Source organism: Poecilia formosa, unplaced genomic scaffold, assembly GCF_000485575.1.
Source record: "Poecilia formosa unplaced genomic scaffold, Poecilia_formosa-5.1.2 Scaffold38, whole genome shotgun sequence".
Taxonomy (NCBI): Eukaryota; Metazoa; Chordata; class Actinopteri; order Cyprinodontiformes; family Poeciliidae; genus Poecilia; species Poecilia formosa.
In genome coordinates, this window is record NW_006799977.1 from 522,374 (window position 1) to 544,345 (window position 21,972).

Sequence of the window (21,972 nt, forward strand, 5' to 3'; positions counted from 1 at the left end):
ATGCAACACTAACTTGGTCAACTAACCAAGGATTGGTTGATTACAGCCTTCATACGTACATTTGACTGTTAAAACTTATTGAAGATGCTTGTTGTATTATCAGACCCACAGTTATTATTCATCACTAAATTCCAAAAGGAATATTACATTGAAGATGATTGCTTGTAAACATTCACTGGCGGTGTATTTTTTATGATCAAGGCTGTTTATTGGATATGATTTTGCCTTTGTGTCAATGAATAGCAGTAGTTTAAGACGAACACAAAGAAGTCCACTGTGCTTTCCTCCATACAATAGTGATGCCTAGTCATTGTCTCATTATTAACAAGAAACGTGGGCCACTTTACGATCCCGTTTAATCCCAAAATGCTGAGCAAATCAAACCCAGCCTGCATGGGCAAACTGAACAATGTTTCCTGTTTGCTTTAGACTGGGGCTTACGTCCTTTTTTGTGTTTTCAACAAAGTGTTAATGGGGAGAAGATGCAGAGACATGGCTTTGGGAGACTTCTGTTTCAGCTTCGAGTGTTTTTATGTTCTAAAACGTATTTTTCCACTCGAGTAGTTTATGGATTATATTTCTTATAAGGTTTTGAAGGAGGTAAAAAGGATAAAAGAGCCAGTTTTCCACAGATGGGAGAAGAAAGCAAACTAAGATCAAACAGAAAACCAGAAACGGAGCCATGTGCACTCTCCAAGCCATTATACTATAATACATCAGCAGTACAATTTATAGCTTATTTTTTATTTATTCCATGGAGTAACTATCAGCTGCATAGTTAGTTTTGCTATGTTTCTGTTGCTTTTATCTACAGTGACAAATTCATTCCTGTACTTTTTCAATCTGGTACCTTTTATGACTTTATGACTTCAAAGGTTGTTTACTCTTCTGCTTTTGGCCAAATGTCCTTACAACCGCACATACATCACATTCAAGCATCTCTCAAAATGTTCAAACCAATGTGCGACTAATATTTGAGATTAGATTGAAAAACTATTATCCGAGCATATCTTTTTTTAGAGTAGCTGCAGATTTACAGTGGCTGCCCAGTATTAGATAAGAAATATCTGCAGCTTATACATAATCGTAAACAACACCACTCTGACAAACGTTTGTATCATGTGGGTTGGAGACGATAACTTTTGCTTGTTTTACTGTGGAGTTATGGCGCCATCTTGTGTCTGATGACGTCTCCTTCAAAACTTAAACTGAGAGGATCTGATTACCTCAGATGTGTGCAAATGTTAGCAGAAAAGGCAACTTTAAGTGAAAGCACTTTTTAGTGGTTTCGGCTTTTATCCAAAACAGTCTCTGCATTTCCATAAGGACTCTTGTTTCTCCAAATGTCCAAATTTATTCCCAACACTTTCTCTCTCCTGCATTTTTGTGTATTATCTACTCTTTGTTTTACTTTTGTTTTTCTAATAGAACTTCAATCCCAAGAATGCAAATGATGTTGAAATTATTTAAACAATCAGGTTTTCAGAGTTTCTTCCAATAAGCAAAAATTATGCATTTCAAATTGGAAAGCAATTATGTTAAATGCAAAGTAATTGACATTAACGTTTTAGGATTATATTAGAATTACTTGAGTCATTTTATTAAATACAGCCAATCAGCTATTCACATACACAGCAATTTCCACAAGCTTAGAGCTAATTAAACATTTCATGCAGTCAGCAGTTTTGTGCCCAGGTGTGAAGTTCTTTGTTCCATGGATTATATCCTGTCAAAAGAGAGTTTGAGGAATGAGGAGGAAGCCATCATTACTTTGTAATGACAGACTTTAAGTTGCAGCCAAACCAACACCTTGTTACATCTTTAAAAAAAAGAGGAATGCACGAATGAGCCAAGATGGATAAAAATGTTCTTAACATCATCTTGCCACGTTATCTCTATGAATAGAAGAAGAAGAATGTAAAAAATTGCCTTGAAGAATAGAAATGCTGCCATTACACAACAATGTAAATGCAAAAATCAAATGATTAAATGTTAAACTAAAAGTGACCCGATTCAGGCCTTCCAATGCTTCAAGCTTCTTGTTGTTTTTGATCTCATCCAGAAATTAGATGTAGAGCTGAAAAACTATAAAAGCCGCCTTCCGGTTTACGTATGGCTGTTGATGATGTAATTACATTAAACCAAGTTCATTGAACTCTGATGTGTCTCTTTATGCTTCTCAATTACTGTAAGATCACAACTGTAGATTTGCATCTCTCAATTTTTTTTCTATTCCATAAACAATATTTAATGTTTATTTAGTATAAATGTTGGTAAAATACACGGTTTTTCAGGGACATGCAGGGCAGGTTTAAAGACTGAAGGTGAAGAGATGAATGAAGGTCAAAGAAACACGAAGAGGCATTCATCCAATAAGGGCAGTATTAAACTGTCTACCACTTACTCTACATGTCACACATGTTACAGTATGCAACATGTGTGACTGATAAATGTGTAGAATTTAATGTTGATTTTATATAACAAGTGGACATGTGAAATGCCTTTTTTTAAATTATTCCTAAGGATGTATCAAAACCACTAATACCTTATTAAGACGATGTACCTTTTGTTTGAAATGTGCAGGAAGACATGGGGTCGTAACATGTCTTCCAGTCTATATGATGCATTCACCTGCATCATATACACAGTTTGGTCAGATAAAACAGGCTTAACATGATGAAACACTTTTGAGCTCTGCAGTTCTAACACACTATGTACAGTATGCAACATGTGTGACTGATAGACAATCAGTATCAGCTTAAACATTAAAAGAACAAATTGAACATTGTCTGACTGCATATTTCACTGTGCTGTTTACTCACCGTGTGATAAAAGTTATAACATTGTGTCCTTAGCAGCAAAACACTAAATTTCACACTCTTCCTCCCAATGTACTTCCACTATTCTGGAAGACATTCAATCAGAATGGATGAAAAACCAAACTGAAACTGTTTTGTTCCAGTTTCTCAAAATTTCTCACTTCTTTTCTGTAGAGGATTTAACTATTAAAGGAATCCTTTCATTTATTCCTCATTGATGACCCATTGGAGTAATAGTAATGAAAGAAACTAATGCTTTTCCTGTATTTTTAGCAGCACTATGGTATCACTACTTTTTTCAAATTCTATTTTTTTTGTTTAACCCCTTAACTCTCACCCCACAAACACTTAATGACACATAACTCAATGACCCCCAGATTACACCAGTGTCATTGGGTTACAGGGTCAACCTGACGATGTGTTGATTGGGTTCAACAAATAAACATTATGAGACGGTACAGGATCGTCTGTCCAGATGTGAATTACCCTCTCCATAGCAATGGTCAAAGAGAGTTGTTATTTTCTTTAGTTTGTTTTCTGTGTTCTTGTAATTGAGTGAAACAATGTGTCGACATGGCTGTGTTTGTTTCCAGGGAAAGTCCGGTATTCCAGGGAACACTGGTGAGAGGGGCCCTCAAGGGGAACCAGTAAGTATCCTCATCTGTGGTAGGAACGCGATTGTTTTGGGAAACTGTAATCAAACGACACACCAACCAAGAAGCTCATCTGTGATACATAATGACAAAATGATGTCTGCTTAAAAGGCTTCTTAAAGTGGAGGTGGGCTGGGTTGGAAGTATTTAATAAACACTCAAGAACCTCTGATGAACATCATTACTAAAAACGAAACTGTTTATGAGGAAGGTTAGTGGTATGATGAATGTTTCTTTTTGTCGCTTCCCTGCTTCTTCACACCTGAGTGCTCCCGGACTTTATTGGCTTCATCTTCATTGTTCTTGAATTACCTGGAAACTCACCAAATGCTCAGGGGTATAAAGCATGTCAAACAATCAGACAAAGGCAGGTTTTAAGATGGGAGCATTTGGAAAAGCTAGAGGCTCTGGTAATGTAATGAGTCTTATCTTGTTTTTGGACAATGTTCAGCATCTTTATCCAAGGAATTCTCAAAACTCAAGCTGCTTTTCTCAGATAACTTCTTATTAATTCAAACTGTGTTCCTTTATCATCACAAAGGGAAAATTTTATTCATTATCAAAAACATCTATGAAGTATCAATTGACCATTTTTTTATTGTTGTTCTTAGGGACCTAAAGGACCAACTGGGGAGTCTGGATCCAATGGAGAGCAGGGACCTGAAGTACTTAAACATAGCTTTTTATGACAAATAGTTTGTCTTTTACTTGGCATTGACTTCAAATTCAGCACTGTTGTTCCTCCCTAAACATTTTTGTGCACTTCCTTCCTCTTCTTGTGTATTTCTTTCAGGGTGTTCCAGGTGTAGAGGGAGGACCAGGTGCCATCGGAGAGCCAGGGTTAAAGGTTAGCAAAACATCGAAACATTTTTACATCTTTTTAACTGTAAAAGCTGCAATCATAATTAAATGTGTAAACGTAAGTTTGTTCCAGGAAACACTGTTGAAAGTTTAAAAAAAGATTAGGCTTTTTAATGACCATGAATGTTATGAACGCTGACACATTTATATTTAGTGTTTGATGAGCAGACAGTCATGTTTCGTCTCTTGCGTTTACTGTAGGGGGATGTTGGACTTCCAGGACCTGAAGGGGAGCAGGGACAGGAGGGAATCAGAGTGAGTGATTAAAAATGATGCATTTGATGTTTTCCCTTCATGTGTCTTCAGATCATGCTTAATATCCTGTGTATGAAATGTTCATACACATGCTTTGTTTTTGTTTTTTTTTCTTGTTTTTTTTAAAGACACCAGTAAGGAACCGGTATTGTTTCTCAAATCCAGCAGGGGGAGACTTAACCGCCTGCCAGCAAAAAAACAACTTTCCATTTCTAATTTCATAAACAATGTCTGTTAACATCTTTTTCATTATCTTGTGATGCTAATCAAAAATGTTAGACAAGGTTTACAACAGCTCTAACTCAGATGATGACTATAGGGCTTCAGTCCCTTAACTAACAGTTCATCATATGTTATCCATATGTTATCGTGACATAGAAAAGTATTTTCTTAGGACTGTTGTTTTTCCACGGTGGAGTGATTTGGAGTTATAGCAAAGCTATAAAACTTAAGAGATGTTATAACAAATACTGAATAGATAATATAACATTTTATGTGGATGCTTTTTAATTCATGCTGTCACGGGTACATACCAATAAATTACACTCCTGAAAAGGCACTTTATTCCATTAATCTAATATTAAATGTTCCATGCAGCATACATCTCTGCAGCTGTTTTGGATACATATGTGTGACTTGACTGTTGAAGTTGCTCTCCATGCCTTATTAATGTGTCCTAAAGCCTTCAAAGGTCTTTGCTTCACAATTCTCGCTGATCACACTTTTTTTTTTCCGCTCAGCTTATTATTATTATTATTATTATTATTATTATTATTATTATTATTATTAATTCATATAGTAAATTCTGAACAACTTCAAAACAATGACCTTTTAGGGCTTAACCTTCTAATGGAGTGTGTTGATGACTGTCTGCTGATTAGGTACTTAATTTTTTATTGATGTAACATTTAACCCCAGAACTATTCAAACCTGTGAAAGATTTAAATGTAAAATGACCAGACACCATTTAACCTCATAGCCATGTTTCTGGACTGTGGGTGGAAGCCATAGTGCCCATGGAGAAACTCTGTGTAGAAAGACCCCAGGCTGGGATTCAGACCCAGAGCCTGTATTCTGCCCGGCAACAGCGCTGTCACCTGCCCCAGAACATACAACCATTGATGTTGAATGTTCTGTAGTCATTACATCCAACTCAAATGCTTTCCTAAAAACCCATGGTTAATGTGACAGTAATGCCTGTGATGTGTGTAAACATCTGACCGTAACTGTGCTTTGACACTTTAGTCCTGTTTTCTCTTCATGTGTTTTGACTGCCCTGCAGTGTTTTTTCTCATTCCCAGTCCTCAGCCCCCCTGACCTGCATATTTTAGGTACCTCCTTCTGCCACACACCTGTCTTGAGTAAAGTGATTAACAGGCTTCTGCAGCACTTGATGGCATGCAGAGGAGACCATGCAGTCATTCGAATCAGGTGTTCTGGAACAGAGACACGTTTAAAATATGCAGCTCGGAGTGGCCCAAATTGAGAAACACTGCAGTAAAGCGCTGGTGTCCAGCTCCAGTACTCAGGGTCCGATGTCCTGCCAATTTCCAACACAGCTCACTCAAATGCTCCAACTACCTTCTCAGCATGTCATAGTGTGCTGCAGAGGCCAGCTAACAAGCCATTATTTGATCCAGGTGTGTGAAACCAGGGAAGGAGCTAAAACCTGCAGGACACCTGCTCTTGAGGACTGACTCTGGACACCACTGCATTAAAGTGGCAGTGGGTAGCTTTTACAAATATATATATATATATGTTTGTGTGTGTGTAATTTTATTTTCTGTATTAGATAAAACTGCTTCACAGCTGGATAAAACTGTAGATAAAACAGTATGAGACAGATAATCTGTGAGAAGATGGAGCTTCTCCACCTGCTCATTGAGCTACTATTGCCATCTGCAAAAATGCACAGCTTCACAGCCAAAAACAACCAATCAGAGCCAGGAAATCAACACTGCTCAATGTACTAATGGTGGAAAACTGACTTACTGTTCTAGGAAAATTATTTATCCACTGACACTGGTGGCCATGCTAACTAGTGTTAGCATTCATGGTGAGCTATGTAGCTGAGATCAAGGGGAATGGATGAGCATGAGAATGATTGACAGCACTAAGACCCTCCTCCTGGCTCTGATTGGTTGCTTCTGACTGAGTGGTGTATTTCTGCCGAGAAGACAGAGGAGCTCAATATGCTGCAGCTTTAAAGAAATGAAAATTATAGATATTAAATTAATTCAGATCTTTATCTGTGCCAAGCAAAATTATATGCGCAGTAAAACAATAAATAAAAAGAAAGCACAAATTATACTGAGGTGACAATCAAAGTCATCTGAGAACAGTTCTCCTAGTTAAAGTATGTATTATGAAATCTTAATTCTGTCCTAGTCTTCCTTTTCTCTCTCTGCTCTTCCACCTTTCAAGCTACTGTTGAATAAATGCCACTAGCAGAGTATAAACCTTTAGCATCTACAACAATCTAAGATCAGGAGTTCGTGACTCTGACCACAGTCACATAAAATCTGCTCCTGACTCACTGAGACACCGAGTGCTTTCTTTCCTTGTGTGTCCCAGACAGCTGCAGTTGTTCACCACAGAGACGTCCTTGTGCAGATTGTGCGGTGAATGTCTCATTGCTGACTCACTAATGGACTGAACATCTTAAGTGAAGTTTTTACAATGCACATAAATAAAGTTCAAGTGCTGTGATGTTCAAAACGCTGTGCTGAGACTCTGTGGACATGTCAAAGTGCCACAGAGAGTGAAGATGTTTTATGTCACAATTTATCTAAAGTCACTGAATCTTTAGTTATAAATGACAGTTTTGGTGAACAGTTCATTTCTTCTAAAGACAGCTTTGGTACTGTTCACAATCATTAAGTTATTGTTGTGGTGTTTACTATGTTAATTGTTCCTCTGAAATACACATTTAGTAGAAAACATGCTTCTATAAATAGACTTTTTTATTTTTCTTGCATCGTCTCTGATTTAGCCGGTAGACCTCTTCAAGAAAAACACGTTTTTGTTTCAAACTGTAATTCACTGACAGGGTCCACCTGGCCCCCCAGGGGAAGATGGCCCTCAGGGCAAAGATGGAGCGAAGGTAAGAACAGAAAACCTTTTTTAATGACTATTTAAAATGTTTTCAATAAATTTGAGAGTTTAGATTAAAGTCTTCAAGCTAAACCTGTTTAGATTTGGAAAAATAATCAATTTAATTCCAAATCTTCCAAGAGAGATTCAAAATCTCATAACAAAATGAATATTCAGGTGTTTCTGTAGCTTTTTGTTTGATTTTTACTTTAATTTTGAATGGAGTCAGTTGGAGCACGAGACAGGGTTACAAGACTCCTACACATGCCCGAAAAGTTTGGAGAAGTATAAGATTTGATTAATACATTTTCCAGGTTTTCATAAGTATGAAAAAAGAAAATATGAATAAATGTTTGAACTTCCAAAGCCATCCATCCCTCCATCCAAAAATAGGCTAAAAACAACAAAGTATTCTGGAAAGTTGAGTTTGGAAAATATGGGATTTCTGCATGAACAACATGAATCTTACTCATCACCTCATCCACCCGGGGTGTGAGTTTCATTCTTTCTCTGAATCTTTCAGGGTGATCCTGGAGAGCGTGGCCCTTTGGGGGAGCCTGGGGACAAAGGACTTGAAGGAGATCCAGGGCCCCAAGGACCAGCAGGAATACCTGGGAAACAGGGATTTCGCGCAAGTTATTTTTTTATCTTCCAAAATTTACTCTCAGATTTTAAGAATACATGAAAATCGTGCTGACAGTTATTCATGGCAGATGAAGCTGGGCAGTGGCACTGTGGCCTTCCAGTCAGAAGGTTCTGGGTTTGAATCCCAGCTTTAGGTTGATTTTTGTCAGCACTGGAGATGAGCATCAGCACTCTCCTGACTCTGGATCAGCAGACAGATTTAATGGATGGATAGTTTCATTTGTTCCATAACAAAGATGTAGTACTTTAACAGTGGTGTGTAAAAAATGGCAGCTTACAGTTTGAAACACGATGCAGCTAAGTCTTGTGTTTTGAGGACAAAGACTTTTATATTCATGCACTCATGAATTCTGGTGTTCTGCCACTAAAGCATCAAGGTCATTATAAAGCAATACAAGATGTGATGTGGTTTATATAGTGTCAAAAAGTACAGCAGTCAAGATAATAATAACACAGACGCAACTGTTTTCAGTAAATGCAACCAGATTACATCTTTGATTAACTTTTTGGTTGTTTTCTAAAACAAATCCTTCCGAGTGACTAAATTATAAAATTCTCTCAGGCAGTTAAGTCAGGGGTTGGCATTCAGCAGTCCAGTCAGTTGTGCCACTAAGCATAAAAACATGTTTTATTTCATGTTGTTCTGATAGGGCCCAGAAGGAAAACTTGGCCCTCCAGGGAACAGAGGACGCCACGGAAAGAAGGTTAGGATCTTCCATATTTAAAAGTACCTTTTAAAAATGTACCTTATTGTTACCCTAAGAAATAATAATCTATAGAGCGGGTTGTGGATTTGTGCATCAGTAGTTGAGATGTCTTTCACCCCAAAGCAGGACTTTTGGATAATGTCTCCACCAGTTTCCATCCTGATATTTAAACTGATATAAACTGATATTTTGTCCTTCTTCTGCTTCTCTTCAGAGTCCAGTTTTTGAGTATTTTACTTGATTTACTGTTTTATATGCACATTTTTTTCTCTCCCATTGAATGCTTGTTCCCTTGTTGTTGTTTTTTAAAAAAAAAAAACAGTTTGAAATAAATAAATAATATGACCGAACCCCACATCACTACTTCTTCCCCTGATCAAAATGTCTAAGCTGAAGGTCTTTCTGTCTCCGATTTATTCTATCCTGTGCCATTTTTTCCAACCATCCCCTGATCTTTTGGATCTTTGCAGGGAGAGAGGGGCCCTCCAGGTCTTCCTGGTGAGATTGGCTCTCGAGGGGACATCGGCCAACCGGGCGAGGCAGGGCCGAAAGGGGCTCGGGGAACTCGAGGCCCTCCTGTTAGTTCCCATTTGTTCTGCTTTTCCTTTTGCTTTGGATTTCCTTAAAATCAAACTAAAACTACTGTAGATGGAAACAATGTCAGTGAATATGAGTTGAACGCTAAATAAGTGAGTCACTATAATGTTTAAGTAAAATAAAACAAAAGCTTCATGTAGTTACTTTATTATTTTTTTCTCAGGGTCAACCAGGAGTCCTGGGGCTTGAGGGACAACCAGGACTGTCAGGATATCCAGTGAGTTTTTCATGCGTTTTATATTAAAAAACACTTCAAAAATACTATATGATCAGAGTCATAAGGATATTTTTGAGTTGAGAACACCAGTCCGCAAATTAGAGAACATATTAATGATAAAATATCACATTTGATTTACATAGGGCAGCCATTTATGTTTATTATGTATAGATAAGACAACTTTTGTCTTTCACAGGGACACCCTGGCAAACCTGGGCCCATTGGACCACCAGGACCCAAAGGTGAAAAGGTAATACGATCTAAATTAGTGATCCAAATTAAAATACTTCCAAAGAATTTAAACATGTTTAAGTGTGAAAGTGTGAAAATGTATTGACTTGAGTTGTTGCATAAATTGTGACTTTGACTGTGATGCATCCCAGGGTTATCCAGGCGAGGACAATAAGACTCCAGGACCACCAGGGCCCTTAGGTGAACCAGTAGGTCTTGCTTTCCTTCAAACTCTGCTTTTTATGCAATCTTTTCTCTGTCATATAAAAAAAAAACAATGTTTTTATTTTTCATAAAAACACTTATACTTTAGGAAAGCTGCAGTGTTCTCTTTTTATTTTCCTTGCAATGCATTTATTTCCTTTGCATTAGTTGTTATACTGAGATCTACTGTTGGCTGTGGCAAAAATAATCCAAAATAATTTCAGGTATATACAAAAAGGGAATTATGTGACATATTGGAAAACAATCTGTTTTCACCACAAAAAATAAGACTATAACAACCTCACTCTGCAATCTATAAATGGCAAGCTTGTTTTTAGGATTTACAGTGCAGAGTATGATCATTAAAGTGAGAGTCGCTTCTTTGACGAAGCTGAACAAGTTCTGTATGTTGGACTGACAAGTAACTATGTTCAAGTAGGATTGCAGCCAAGGAGAATCAAGCCAATGTATTGCACATGTTTTCATGTAGCTGCATGATTGTCTACTCAGGGGCCTGCAGGAGAGCGTGGGGAGCGCGGGGAGCCAGGAGATGAAGGATACAAGGTTGGTAAAACCACAAAAACAATGCGATGTGTTACAGTACAGGGCAAGGCTACAGCAAATGCTAATTTTTCTTTGTTTTCTTTGAGGGGTTTAGACATTTATATGTGACCTGTAAGTGAAGTGAGAAACTGTGTTCACTGATTTCAAACACTGATTCTTTCTTTGTTTGTGCTGCTTTCATGTGATCTCATATTAAGATTAATCTAACTAATAATGTATTATTTTCTAAGGAATGATTTGCAATAATATTTTTAGTGAAAAGTTGACATACAAATATAAATATCTTTTCACATTATTTTACTAAAATTTACTAAAGTCACTAAAAATGTGACCACAGTTGCCTTAATGTGTTATTAGATTAAAAAAACAAACAAAAAAGAAAAGCAATTACACAGTACTGTTTACTCTGACATTGTGGCTGAGGGCATTAAACATGCAGCAACATTCCTTCCCTCCAGAAAAATTAGTATCTAGTTTGCGTATTTAAAGGTGATCAGAAAAGCATACGATCATGTCTTGAATATCGATGTTCCAGGGTCATGTTGGTGTGATTGGACCTCGTGGCAGAATTGGACCACCCGGCCCACCGGTGAGTCAACAGACTCTAAAATATTGCATTAACACAACTTTGATAAGGATAATAATTTTTTGGTTGTATGTGTTTATATTTTTGCATGGTGAAGGGTCTACCTGGCCAGCCTGGAGAACCAGGAGTTAAAGGAGAAAAGGGGCCTCCTGTGAGTCACTGCACTCATTTTGCCTGCACATTTAAAGTGCAACATATGTAATTTAAAAACAACTTGAAAACAAGATCAAAAAGTGTCCAGACTCTCAATTCGGAGAGATGTTCTAAGTTACACACTGATATCAGGCAAGCAACTAGGTAAATACAGTTTGTCGTCGCCACTTATTTACCTGTTGTTTTCTCTGCTTGGCTTCGGTTCAGTCTCTTTTTGTGAGGTACACAAAAAGCAACATCTGCTGCCTTCTGTTAGAAACGTTCATCATTTGGTCTGACATGAAAACACTGGAGACTTTTTCTGGTTTCCTGTTTATGCCTGTTTCAAATTAAAAGCTTTGGTAAACCATACCATGTTTGTATCCTCTGAAGCTATAAATAGCTTTTTTTTAAATGCATTTGTCTTTCTGGATATGGAAGTGTGATATTGCTGTGTAATTTTTTAGTATTATTTTTTTATTATTGTTTTATGATTTGAAAATAATCAACTTGACACAATGACTTGTTTACAGACACTTACGTTTCACACTTTAGGGCTCAGCTGGAAAGAAGGGAGTGAGGGGTCTGAATGGAGCCCCTGGTGCTGAAGTGAGTGATTGTCTGCCTTAGACAGAAACTACTGCAACATTTTTTTTACTACTGTGTAAATTTCATATATTTATTAATAAAAAAACAACTTTGTCAGCTGAAAAAGACACATACTATTTCATTTTACTCTACACTGTTCGGCAATCGAAAGAAGCATGGCTTCTGAAGAGACTGTGGCTTGAGTGAAAAATATTTCCATTGAAATACCTATGTAGAGAAAATTAACAACACCAAGCTTTCAAGCTTCACAATGTTAACTAATGAAGCTTTTTAACCAAATGATAAAATAAGGATATCTAATCCCATTCACTTTGGAACAAAATAAAAAATTTTATTTTAGGTTTTCAAATTTAGCTTTGGAGTCTTCATACAACAAAAATATCACTTATTTTTTCAATGTTAATTTAATCTCATGACTCCAGACACAATTATGTGTCCCAGTGTAAGAGGAAATAAAAAACTGTTGTAACAAGAATGCATTTGGGATCATCAATGTCAATGTTGGCATGTACAGATGACCTTCAGCCTTAAAATGACCATAATTTAATCTCCTTTTGGGATCAATAAAGTATTTTTGAATTAGAATTTTTAAATAAGAGATGTTGTCATTCTCCAGGGTCCAACTGGTTTACCTGGACTCACGGGACCGAAAGGTTATCTAGGTCCAGATGGTCTTCCAGGACTGACTGGCTTACCAGGTCTGCCAGGAAAACCAGGGCGACAGGTAACAGCTGCATTGCACTGCAGAAGATTGTAGCTGTTTGGTTGTGATTAAAGCTTTCCGAGGTACAACGAGGGTTTAGCCTTCAGAATACACAAATCTAGAGAGTACAGATGTTGGAGATAACTTCTGACAAACCCAAATGTATGTTGTCACAATCTGAAGGTTTTATAGTCTTACAAGACTGCAGCTCTATATATGCAAAACTTGAACTTTGGTACTTTAGAAGCGGTACGTTTTTAGCCATGTTTCAGAAAAGGAAAGGCTAAAGATTTTTTGAATGGTCAGTCATAAACAACAATGCGGAAAAAACACTGAAAAGAGTTGGAAAAATTTGGATCTCACATCCAAACAGTTGGAGTTGAAAACCTTGATCTTTGCTGACACACTTAAGCCTTCTTTAATGTGTTAGCAAATGTTAGCCAGCATGAAATTAAGTATTTAAAAAGCTAATTTTGTAAAGAACTTTCAGTATTGATTTTATTATAGTTGGCAAATAAACAATTAACCTACTTAGAAAGATAAATATTCACAAAAACTACAATTCCTTTTCTGCCTGTGGCATTAAAACTTAATTTCAAGTTGTAACAAATCTATGTTCTCCTCTGGAGGATCAGGTGATCGGTATGAAAATCCACATACAGGCACCATATTAGTTGTTTATATTCACTTAAAATGATTTATTTTACTAATCTTCGAAACTTTTTTCACATTCATATCTTGGTCAGTTTATATTTATTTCGGTTTTATTTTTATTTGTTTGTAGTATTTTATTTTTGCCACTTTTACCTTTAATCATTTTTTTTTATTATAACATTATTTCCGTTTATTTCAATCATTCTTTGTTCAGCACTTTGGTCAGTACTGTTTCTAAAGTGCTTCATAAATGAACTTGGCTTTGCTTGGCTTGTTTGATTTTATTGGTCTCACCTGATTGTAGCACTGTGGGTTTATTTAAACATGTCAGGAGCCAAACTGGAGAATTTTATACAGGCTTGGAAAGTCAGGTTCCCTTGTGTGAATTTCATTTACACAACATCGTATAACAATCAAGTTTGACTAATTCAGGAATCTCTTACTTTAATTATCTCACAGAGTGATGCAGATATTGCATTTTAAGTCATCTATTTTGGACAGGAATGTGTCATTTCTTCACATAAACTATCCAATCAGTGTAATTTTGTTGGTGTTTTATTCTATTTTCTAAATTTACCAATGTGATGCCATAAACCTCAGCCAAAGGAACGCAGATGGCCGAACCTAAGAGTAGTTTTAATGTGCAAAAACATTGCATTGCATGTTAAAAATGTTATGACATGTAATTTAAGTTGAAGTAATATGAGACTGACTTGCCAAGCTCCACAACAACATTGTAAAATTATCACCCAGGCCACGCAGGAGCCTCTGCTGAGCAGTTCCCATTTTTTAATGACCCAGTGTGTATTCAAAACCAGATATGCATTGATTTCCAAACAGCCCATAATGCCTGGAGCCTCTATACTCAAGAGGGTTTTGCATGTTCACATGTGTTTTAATGGCCGCTGCCGGAACTGTGGGAATTTTCCTTAGCGTGGGATTTTGCCCAACTCTACATCCAACAGTAAATCAATCATCTTAGTTCTCCACAACATTTTCCATAGCTCCTGTACGCACCATGCATATGTGTGAGAGAGTCGCTGCTCCATCCTCATTAAATCTCAAGAAGTTGAAAGATTACAAAAAAAAAAAAACTTTAACTCCTTTTTGGGTTTCATGACAGCTCTGCAATTTCCGTCTGGTTCTCAACTTGTCAACTCGTCTAAAAGAGACTGAAGAATAGAAGCCATATCTGGGATGACAGCGAGCTCTGTGTGTTTTCTAATGAGTCGTTCCATTTTGCTTCACCACGCAGCAAATGGAGCAGAAAACCACCATACACTACAAAGGAACAACTGTTACTTTTATAACATTTTTGAAGGAAAGGGGAAAATACTTGGTTTTGGTATTCATTAAGCTTTACTAGCTTTTATGGTGAAGCAGAATTAGACAGTAAGTCATTGACTGCTGGTAGAGTTTGTGGCACCCTTAAAACTCAAGAAACAGCCTAATCAGAAAGTCACATAACTTTGGTATTTTCTCTCATATCTAACAAAACCCCCTACATCAGGACATTTTCTTGCTGTTGTATTGCTACCTTCTTTGTTGCATCTAGCTGTGAAGCAGAAGAAGAAAGATACTTATCGAAAACATGGGTGGAAATTATTTTTGTGTTCATAACATTTAATACAACAATACTTTTTGTTTTTGATCACATATTTAAAATTAATTTTCTACTTTATTAGTTTACAGTCTCTTAAAATTAAGAGACAATTTTCTGATAACTGGTTATGTTGTTGCAGTTGATCAAAACGATGATCTTTAACGTTTGTTCTTATTGTCAAATATCATGCAAAGAAAAAATTCTATATAACCAATAGTTTCTCCACAATTTTCCCCACATTTAAGAATTATCACTCGGCGTGTTTTAAAGATATTTCTGCCTGTATTTATTTATAAGTCAGACCAAATTGCTGTTGGTTCCAAAATACTAAAGCTTTTGCCTAAAGAGAGGTTGTGTGGAAATTTATCTTCTACTGAAAGTTGGTGATCAAGAAGGAGCAAATGTTACTGATTTCAAAATGTTTTTCCAACCAAGATTCTTACCTTACATTCAGATGTCGTTCTTCAAGTTGCCACAAGCAACCAGCATTTTCTTGATTACACGTCTTGTTCACCTGCAGGGTCAGCGAGGCTCGTTGGGCCCAGAGGGCCCTGCTGGGCGTCCAGGTCCCAGGGGAGAAACTGGACTTCCTGGAGCACCTGGAGAGAGCGGACCACCTGGTCAGAAGGTGAGAAAAAGACGGGAGGAAAAAGCTCAATTAACTGAAGTTGGTGTTTCACGTTAAATTATTATTATTATTTTTAATAAACTTGTAAATAAATGACACTTCATAATAATTTAGGGGGAACTTGGCCTGCTTGGAGACAGGGGAGCTCCTGGATACAAAGGCGTAGAGGGATCGACAGGTGACCAAGGCAAGAAAGGTGATCCAGGACCTAAAGGACAAGCAGTGAGTGGAAACTCCACTTAAATAAGACCCAAAGCTGTACACAGAACCCCAAATGTTCCTTCCAAGGATGCTGTGCAGTTTAGAAACTTTAATATGAAAATCTACCTTTTGATTGATTTTTACCTTCATCTAATTTGCATATTTTATCAACTTTTCCCCTGATGTGTATTTAAATTTCTCTAATTGTTATTCAAATATCAAGAATATGCATTTCTGCCTAAAGATTCAAAAGATAATAGCAAATTAAGAACTTAAGTGAGTAGCTAAATGGGGGTTACACTTTAATTTATGATGCAACAAAATAAAATTTATATTCCAAGAAGACTAAAAGAAAAAATAGAAAATGTCTAAATAATAGATACACTCTAGTACACAAACAAATGGTTGATAAGAATTGCAATATACTGAAAGATGAAAGCATGAAGCACAGTGTCTCTGGGGAGCTGGAACCAAATGGGACAGAAAAGAGAAGCGGGTTCAATCATATTAAATATGAAAAGGAATCGTTGCACGAAGCAGATGGAAAAATGATTATAAAATAAAGTTTTTTGGGCTACATGACAGAAAGACGCACAACACAAACTAAAACCAAGCAGAATCTCACAAAAAATAAAGGACACATGAAAACTGATCTGAATAAAAACATAACAGCATAATCCACCAACTGTACCACATTAATCTGGATAACTGATACCATCCTTGGAATGTTCTTGTTGAGCAGGATTATAAATCGGCTTCTTTCCTAAACTTCTCTCCAAATATAACTTCAGGCTATATGTAACTGATATGTATTTAGTCAAAATATCTGTGCCTGATGCTTTTCCAGCCTGGATAGAGCAACAAATTATTGGGGCGAGAACTAAAATGGAAACATTCCATCTGAAAAGTTATGTAAGAGCAGCGTGCTCCAGTGTCCTGAGAAAAAGAGTTGCTCCACTTTACTTATGCAACAAAAAGAGAGAGAATGAGAGAAAGGAAACAGAACTCAGTCCCCCCAAACCTCCCTCTTTCTGCTCGTTATCTCCACTGACATTTCTAAAACAGAGGGGGGTGGTTACCCCTGGGTCAGATTCCTTTACACTTCTCAGTGAATGCAGTTTCCCAGCCAAAGACGCTGGTTTGAAAACGGAGCTCTCCAAAGGATGTGAAAGACTGGCTGTACAAACATGCCACTAGAAACACCTGGGAAGCAGACACAGAGACACAGACACAGAAAAGGATGCAGACATTCCTCCTGTGTGTGTGTGTGTGTTTCTTGGAAGTTATGTGGAGGGTTGTTGGGGCTACTGTAGATCCAGACACAGAACCAATATCTATTCAAGTTTTTCCAAAATAGACACAAAGGCCATTTTTTGTGGGATATTGAATGCATTGCTTTGGAACGCTTTGAAGCATAACATAAAATCATAAACACTATGCATGTTCTTATTTTTTTCATATGGCTTTTTGGGGTCACTGATATCTTTGTCTCTGCAGGGAGATTCTGGAGATTTGGGAATGGTTGGTTTACAAGGCTTTCCTGGGCCAAAAGTAAGAAACATTTAAGTTGTGCAATTATAATGAAGCAAAACATAATATTGATGACATTATTATTCATTTTTGCCTGGAAACAGGGCCCAAATGGTGACTTGGGACTGAGAGGCATCCCAGGCCCTAAAGGGCCTGTAGGTTCTTTGGTAAGTTCAAATAAACTCTAAATGTTGATTTTCTCACATTTGACACATAATATCAATGTTTCATAATAAAAGGTTGTCTTCAGTGCATTTTTAAAACATCAGTGTCATTTCCATTTTGGTGTTATTATGTTTTTACATTTAATTTTCCTCTTAATATGATACCTAGTATAACCGAATATCTACTCTTATATTACTTGCATTGGTATTATCAATCAATCAAATTTTATTTGTATAGCACCTGTCAGCAGCAAGGCGTTTCAAAGTGCTTGTATCACAAAAAAAGGATAATTTTTGGGACATAAATAGGTACAAAAAATACATGCAAATGATTTTTTTAAATGAAGGCTAATTATAAAAATATTGTTGTTGTACAAATTTATTTCACCTTTCAGGGATTTGCTGGACCTGTGGGCCCTGAAGGAATGATTGGTCCACTAGGAAAACCTGTAGGTTTGAACTTGCCTAGTGTCATTGCTACACATTTGATTTACCTTTCATAAAATCAGCTTATTGCAATGTGCTTGATGTTAAATTGACAGGTTTGTTACAGAGGTTTCTTTTTTTAACATGCTTTAGGGCCCAAGGGGTCCAAAAGGAAGCAATGGTGAAATGGTGAGTATTTTAAGTTTGTGTAGTTTGTGCTATTCAAAATATATTGTTGTTTTGTAAGATGAAGGAGTAGATGGCAAAAAAAAAGTATTCAGTTGTAAAGAGACGTAGAAGAAAGCTTCAGTGGTATAACTACTGTACATGACTGGTCAGAAATATAGCTCTTACTTCAAAAATGATGGATCAAGCCTAAGAGTCTCTTGTTTTTCCACAAATCATTTGGCTTCTCATTTTAGACCTCTGGAGATTTTACATGTGCATGAAGAACAGTGACATTGACGCTCCAACATCTTCTGGTTTATGAACAGTTCATTTATTGTTCCTGAACATTCTGACCAATTTCCACTCATTAGAAGTGAATGTTCCAGGTGATTCAAGCTTGGACACCAGTGTTTGTTCCAACAGTAAAATGGACCTAAACACCTGGTACTAAACTAGTATAGGAAAAATAATAATAAAATAATCACGTGGATATTAACCCCCCTGCTGTCTTAAGAAATGGAATCCTTTGGACCAAACAGATATTTTACGCTGTGTGTGGTTTCACTGACCCTGCGTGCGCTTTTACAAGGTTTTTTTTGTGCGTGTGTTGTTTCGGGAACTGCTGACGGTCTTGTTTTGAAATTAGGTATTGTCTATGAAAACATAATAAAAGAATAAAATTAATGTACCATTGATAATAATCATGTGTAAATGTAAATTCTTTACACTTCATGGTACACTTTCAGGGACCTCAAGGACCACATGGAAGTCCAGGACCACAGGTAAGTCTTAACTTCAGTATCAAACAAACACTGTACAGAACATGTTGCATTTAAATGATCTTAAAAGCTGGACTGACATGCATTAAAAATGTTTAATACTAAAAATCATATTTTTAAGTATTTTGTGTTTTGGGATAAAATCTGTATCTTCTAGTAGTGCCTCTTCACAGAGAATATCTTAGAAACTGATCTGATTGGGACCATTTTTTTGGGACCATTTTTTGCCAATAATTCATGCAGTCTTAATTTTTTTTTAGGGACCACCGGGCCCTCCCGGACCCACAGTAAGTGTTTTGTGCCAGGAATCATGTTTACACAGAGTTTAGTTTGATGGTATGAAATTCTAAATGCTGAAAAAATGTGTAACATGTCTGGAGAGGCAACAACTTTATAACGTTCCCATGTCCTGTTAAAATGTGTTCCTTTTTTCTAGAGTTTTTTCAAAAACGACTAACCAACAAATAATGAATTTCAGAAAATGTTGTAGCACTTGGCAACGTAAATCATTTATCAACTTCTATTATCTTTACTTCCACTGTATCAGATCCTTCTTTAATCAAAGAATATCTGTAGTGTTTATAAAAGATTGTCATTGTTAATTCTGCTAAAATTAATAATGTGAGCCTTTATAGATACAAGCCTTCTCCTGTTTTTCTGTAGGTTTACAGTAGATAGTGACTGTTATGGTTTGAATGTGTTTAATCATGTTGGTTCTGAATCTACAGAGATACATTTATGATGACTCAGCTCTCCACAGGCAGTCTGACACCGACGTCAGGACAGAGGTAAAGCACGTAAAGACTGTTCTCTCTATGTCATAATATCATTGAAGGATAATTTGTTTTAATCATTATATTCAAAAATTGAAGCTTATAGATACCTTATTTTCAGAGGGATATATTTTAGTTTTTGTGATCATGGTGTAAAACCTAAAATTCGGTTGAAGTTCACCTAATACAAATAAATAAGGATGCTGTTTTAAGGAGGTTTTAAATCCTCATTACTCTGTAGTTTGACTCCTTTGTTTCCCTTGCATAAGCAGATCTTTCAGAACATTGAAATGAACCTGCCAGACCAGAACGTAGAGATACTGAAGACCCTGCGTTACCTGAGCGGAGTGATTGAAAGCATCAAAAAACCTTTTGGCACAAAGGAAAATCCGGCTCGTGTCTGTAAAGACCTCCTGGACTGTCAGCACTTACAACTCAAAGATGGTAAGTTCACTGAGTCACATGTTGGAGAGGTTAGCCAAATTATACAATACACCAGAATAAGATGGACTGCTATCTAAGCAAATGTGTTTTTAGTCTTGATTGAAACAAACTCAGTGTTTCAGCATTTTGGCAGTTTTCTGGAAGTTTGTTCCAGATTAGTGGTGAATGAAAACTGAAGCTTCTGCTTGTTTAGATCTTATTCTGGGGAAGCAGAGTAGACTTGGACTAGAAGTCCTGACTGGTCTGGGTTAACAGCAGGCCTTTAGGATAAACTAATAGAAGTATTTTAAAATATATTCTCTGACTACAGGGAGTCAGTGGGAGGACTTTAGAACTGAGGTGATCTTTTCTATCTTCCAAATTTTAGTGAGAACGTGAACAGCTGCATCCTGGCTCAGCTGCAGATGTCTAATTGATATTTTTAGGCAGACCTGTGGAGACACCGTAAAGTAATCAGTTCAAATAAAGATAAACATGTGGATGAGTTTCTCAAGATCTTTGTGGGGCATTATTGCTTTAATCCTGGAATTTTTTTTCAGCTGATAGAAGGCTGACTTTGTAACTGACTTTATGTGTCTGAAGGCCCAGATACGAGTCCATCACTACACCCAGATTTCAGGTTTGATCAGTAGTTCTAGCTTTAGCTGTGGCCTTGTCTGCAGTGATGTGGTTTTTTTGTGATGAAAAAATAACCTTGATAAATTTGTCTAGGTTCCAATCTTTACCTCTGGTCATGAGAAATTGATCAAAATGGAGAGGCCAAGATCTCAGATACAAGTGACTGTAATTAGGTAGGGTGGCTGTATTTAGCCTTGAAGACTGGGTGAGGAACACAAAGTGCTTCCTTCTTGACATGTTTCCAGGATCCATAATCTTGGATATTCAGCCGACACAAAATTTGATGGATGTGAGTGATGCATCTCTGTGTAATTGAACATTTTTTCCATTTTATTTCAGATTGGTTCTGGATTGATCCAAACCTTGGCTGCACTTCTGATGCCTTCAAGGTCTTCTGCAACTTTACTGGAGGTGGACAGACTTGTTTACACCCAGTGGCCTCCAATAAGGTATCAGTGGAGAAGTAAAACACTAAACATGTCAATGCTTTGAGCATTAGAAATTAGACTAAATAAATTTTGGTAGCCTGAAAGAGATCTCTTACCATCTCTTATCTTTGTGCTTATGATACTACAGTCATACTTTCTATTCCTTTTTTATAGCTGGAGTTTGACATTGGGAAAGTCCAAATGAAGTTTCTCCATTTATTGAGTTCTGAAGCAAGCCAAAGCATCACATTTCACTGTCTGGGTGATCCAGCCTACAAAACCAAAGACAAATTCAGCTCCTCCGGATCCATGCAAAGAGAAGACGCCAAACCCCGGTTTATTGGTTGGAATAAACATGCATTTAACACACTACTTGAACCACATCTGATTCAGGATGAATGCAAGGTAATGGCATGGATAGAAAGCACATTTTGAATAGCAGGATTAAGACACACATGGTGTGGTTAGCTTAACTCACTCAGTGGATCTTTTCTCTAAAGAAGAATCATTGAAATGTTTTCTGTAAATCAAATACTACTGGAAAACATTTTACAGTGAAGTGTTTGTGTTGCACTTGGTAGCTCTGTCGCCTTGCACCAAGAAGGTTTTGGGTTCTAATCATGGAACCCAAAACCCCACAACCACAGCAGTTAAACCTGTCCTGTGGTTCTGAAAAAATA

At 36.9% G+C, this 21,972-nt stretch overlaps 1 protein-coding gene across 1 annotated transcript in view; it reads left to right on the top strand.

Moving 5' to 3' along the window:
- Positions 1 to 21,972, top strand: part of col24a1 (collagen type XXIV alpha 1 chain) — an 87,349-nt gene that overhangs the window by 63,672 nt on the left and 1,705 nt on the right. The window contains exons 32-59 of the mRNA XM_007550823.2: positions 3,413 to 3,466; positions 4,084 to 4,137; positions 4,266 to 4,319; positions 4,535 to 4,588; positions 7,638 to 7,691; positions 8,205 to 8,312; positions 8,977 to 9,030; positions 9,504 to 9,611; positions 9,794 to 9,847; positions 10,044 to 10,097; positions 10,231 to 10,287; positions 10,793 to 10,846; positions 11,382 to 11,435; positions 11,530 to 11,583; positions 12,120 to 12,173; positions 12,790 to 12,897; positions 15,654 to 15,761; positions 15,876 to 15,983; positions 17,460 to 17,513; positions 17,597 to 17,659; positions 18,052 to 18,105; positions 18,236 to 18,271; positions 18,997 to 19,032; positions 19,290 to 19,316; positions 19,758 to 19,817; positions 20,075 to 20,246; positions 21,204 to 21,313; positions 21,467 to 21,697. Coding sequence (XP_007550885.1) covers positions 3,413 to 3,466; positions 4,084 to 4,137; positions 4,266 to 4,319; positions 4,535 to 4,588; positions 7,638 to 7,691; positions 8,205 to 8,312; positions 8,977 to 9,030; positions 9,504 to 9,611; positions 9,794 to 9,847; positions 10,044 to 10,097; positions 10,231 to 10,287; positions 10,793 to 10,846; positions 11,382 to 11,435; positions 11,530 to 11,583; positions 12,120 to 12,173; positions 12,790 to 12,897; positions 15,654 to 15,761; positions 15,876 to 15,983; positions 17,460 to 17,513; positions 17,597 to 17,659; positions 18,052 to 18,105; positions 18,236 to 18,271; positions 18,997 to 19,032; positions 19,290 to 19,316; positions 19,758 to 19,817; positions 20,075 to 20,246; positions 21,204 to 21,313; positions 21,467 to 21,697 — 2,088 coding nt within the window. The remainder of the gene's footprint in view (positions 1 to 3,412; positions 3,467 to 4,083; positions 4,138 to 4,265; positions 4,320 to 4,534; positions 4,589 to 7,637; positions 7,692 to 8,204; positions 8,313 to 8,976; positions 9,031 to 9,503; positions 9,612 to 9,793; positions 9,848 to 10,043; positions 10,098 to 10,230; positions 10,288 to 10,792; positions 10,847 to 11,381; positions 11,436 to 11,529; positions 11,584 to 12,119; positions 12,174 to 12,789; positions 12,898 to 15,653; positions 15,762 to 15,875; positions 15,984 to 17,459; positions 17,514 to 17,596; positions 17,660 to 18,051; positions 18,106 to 18,235; positions 18,272 to 18,996; positions 19,033 to 19,289; positions 19,317 to 19,757; positions 19,818 to 20,074; positions 20,247 to 21,203; positions 21,314 to 21,466; positions 21,698 to 21,972) is intronic.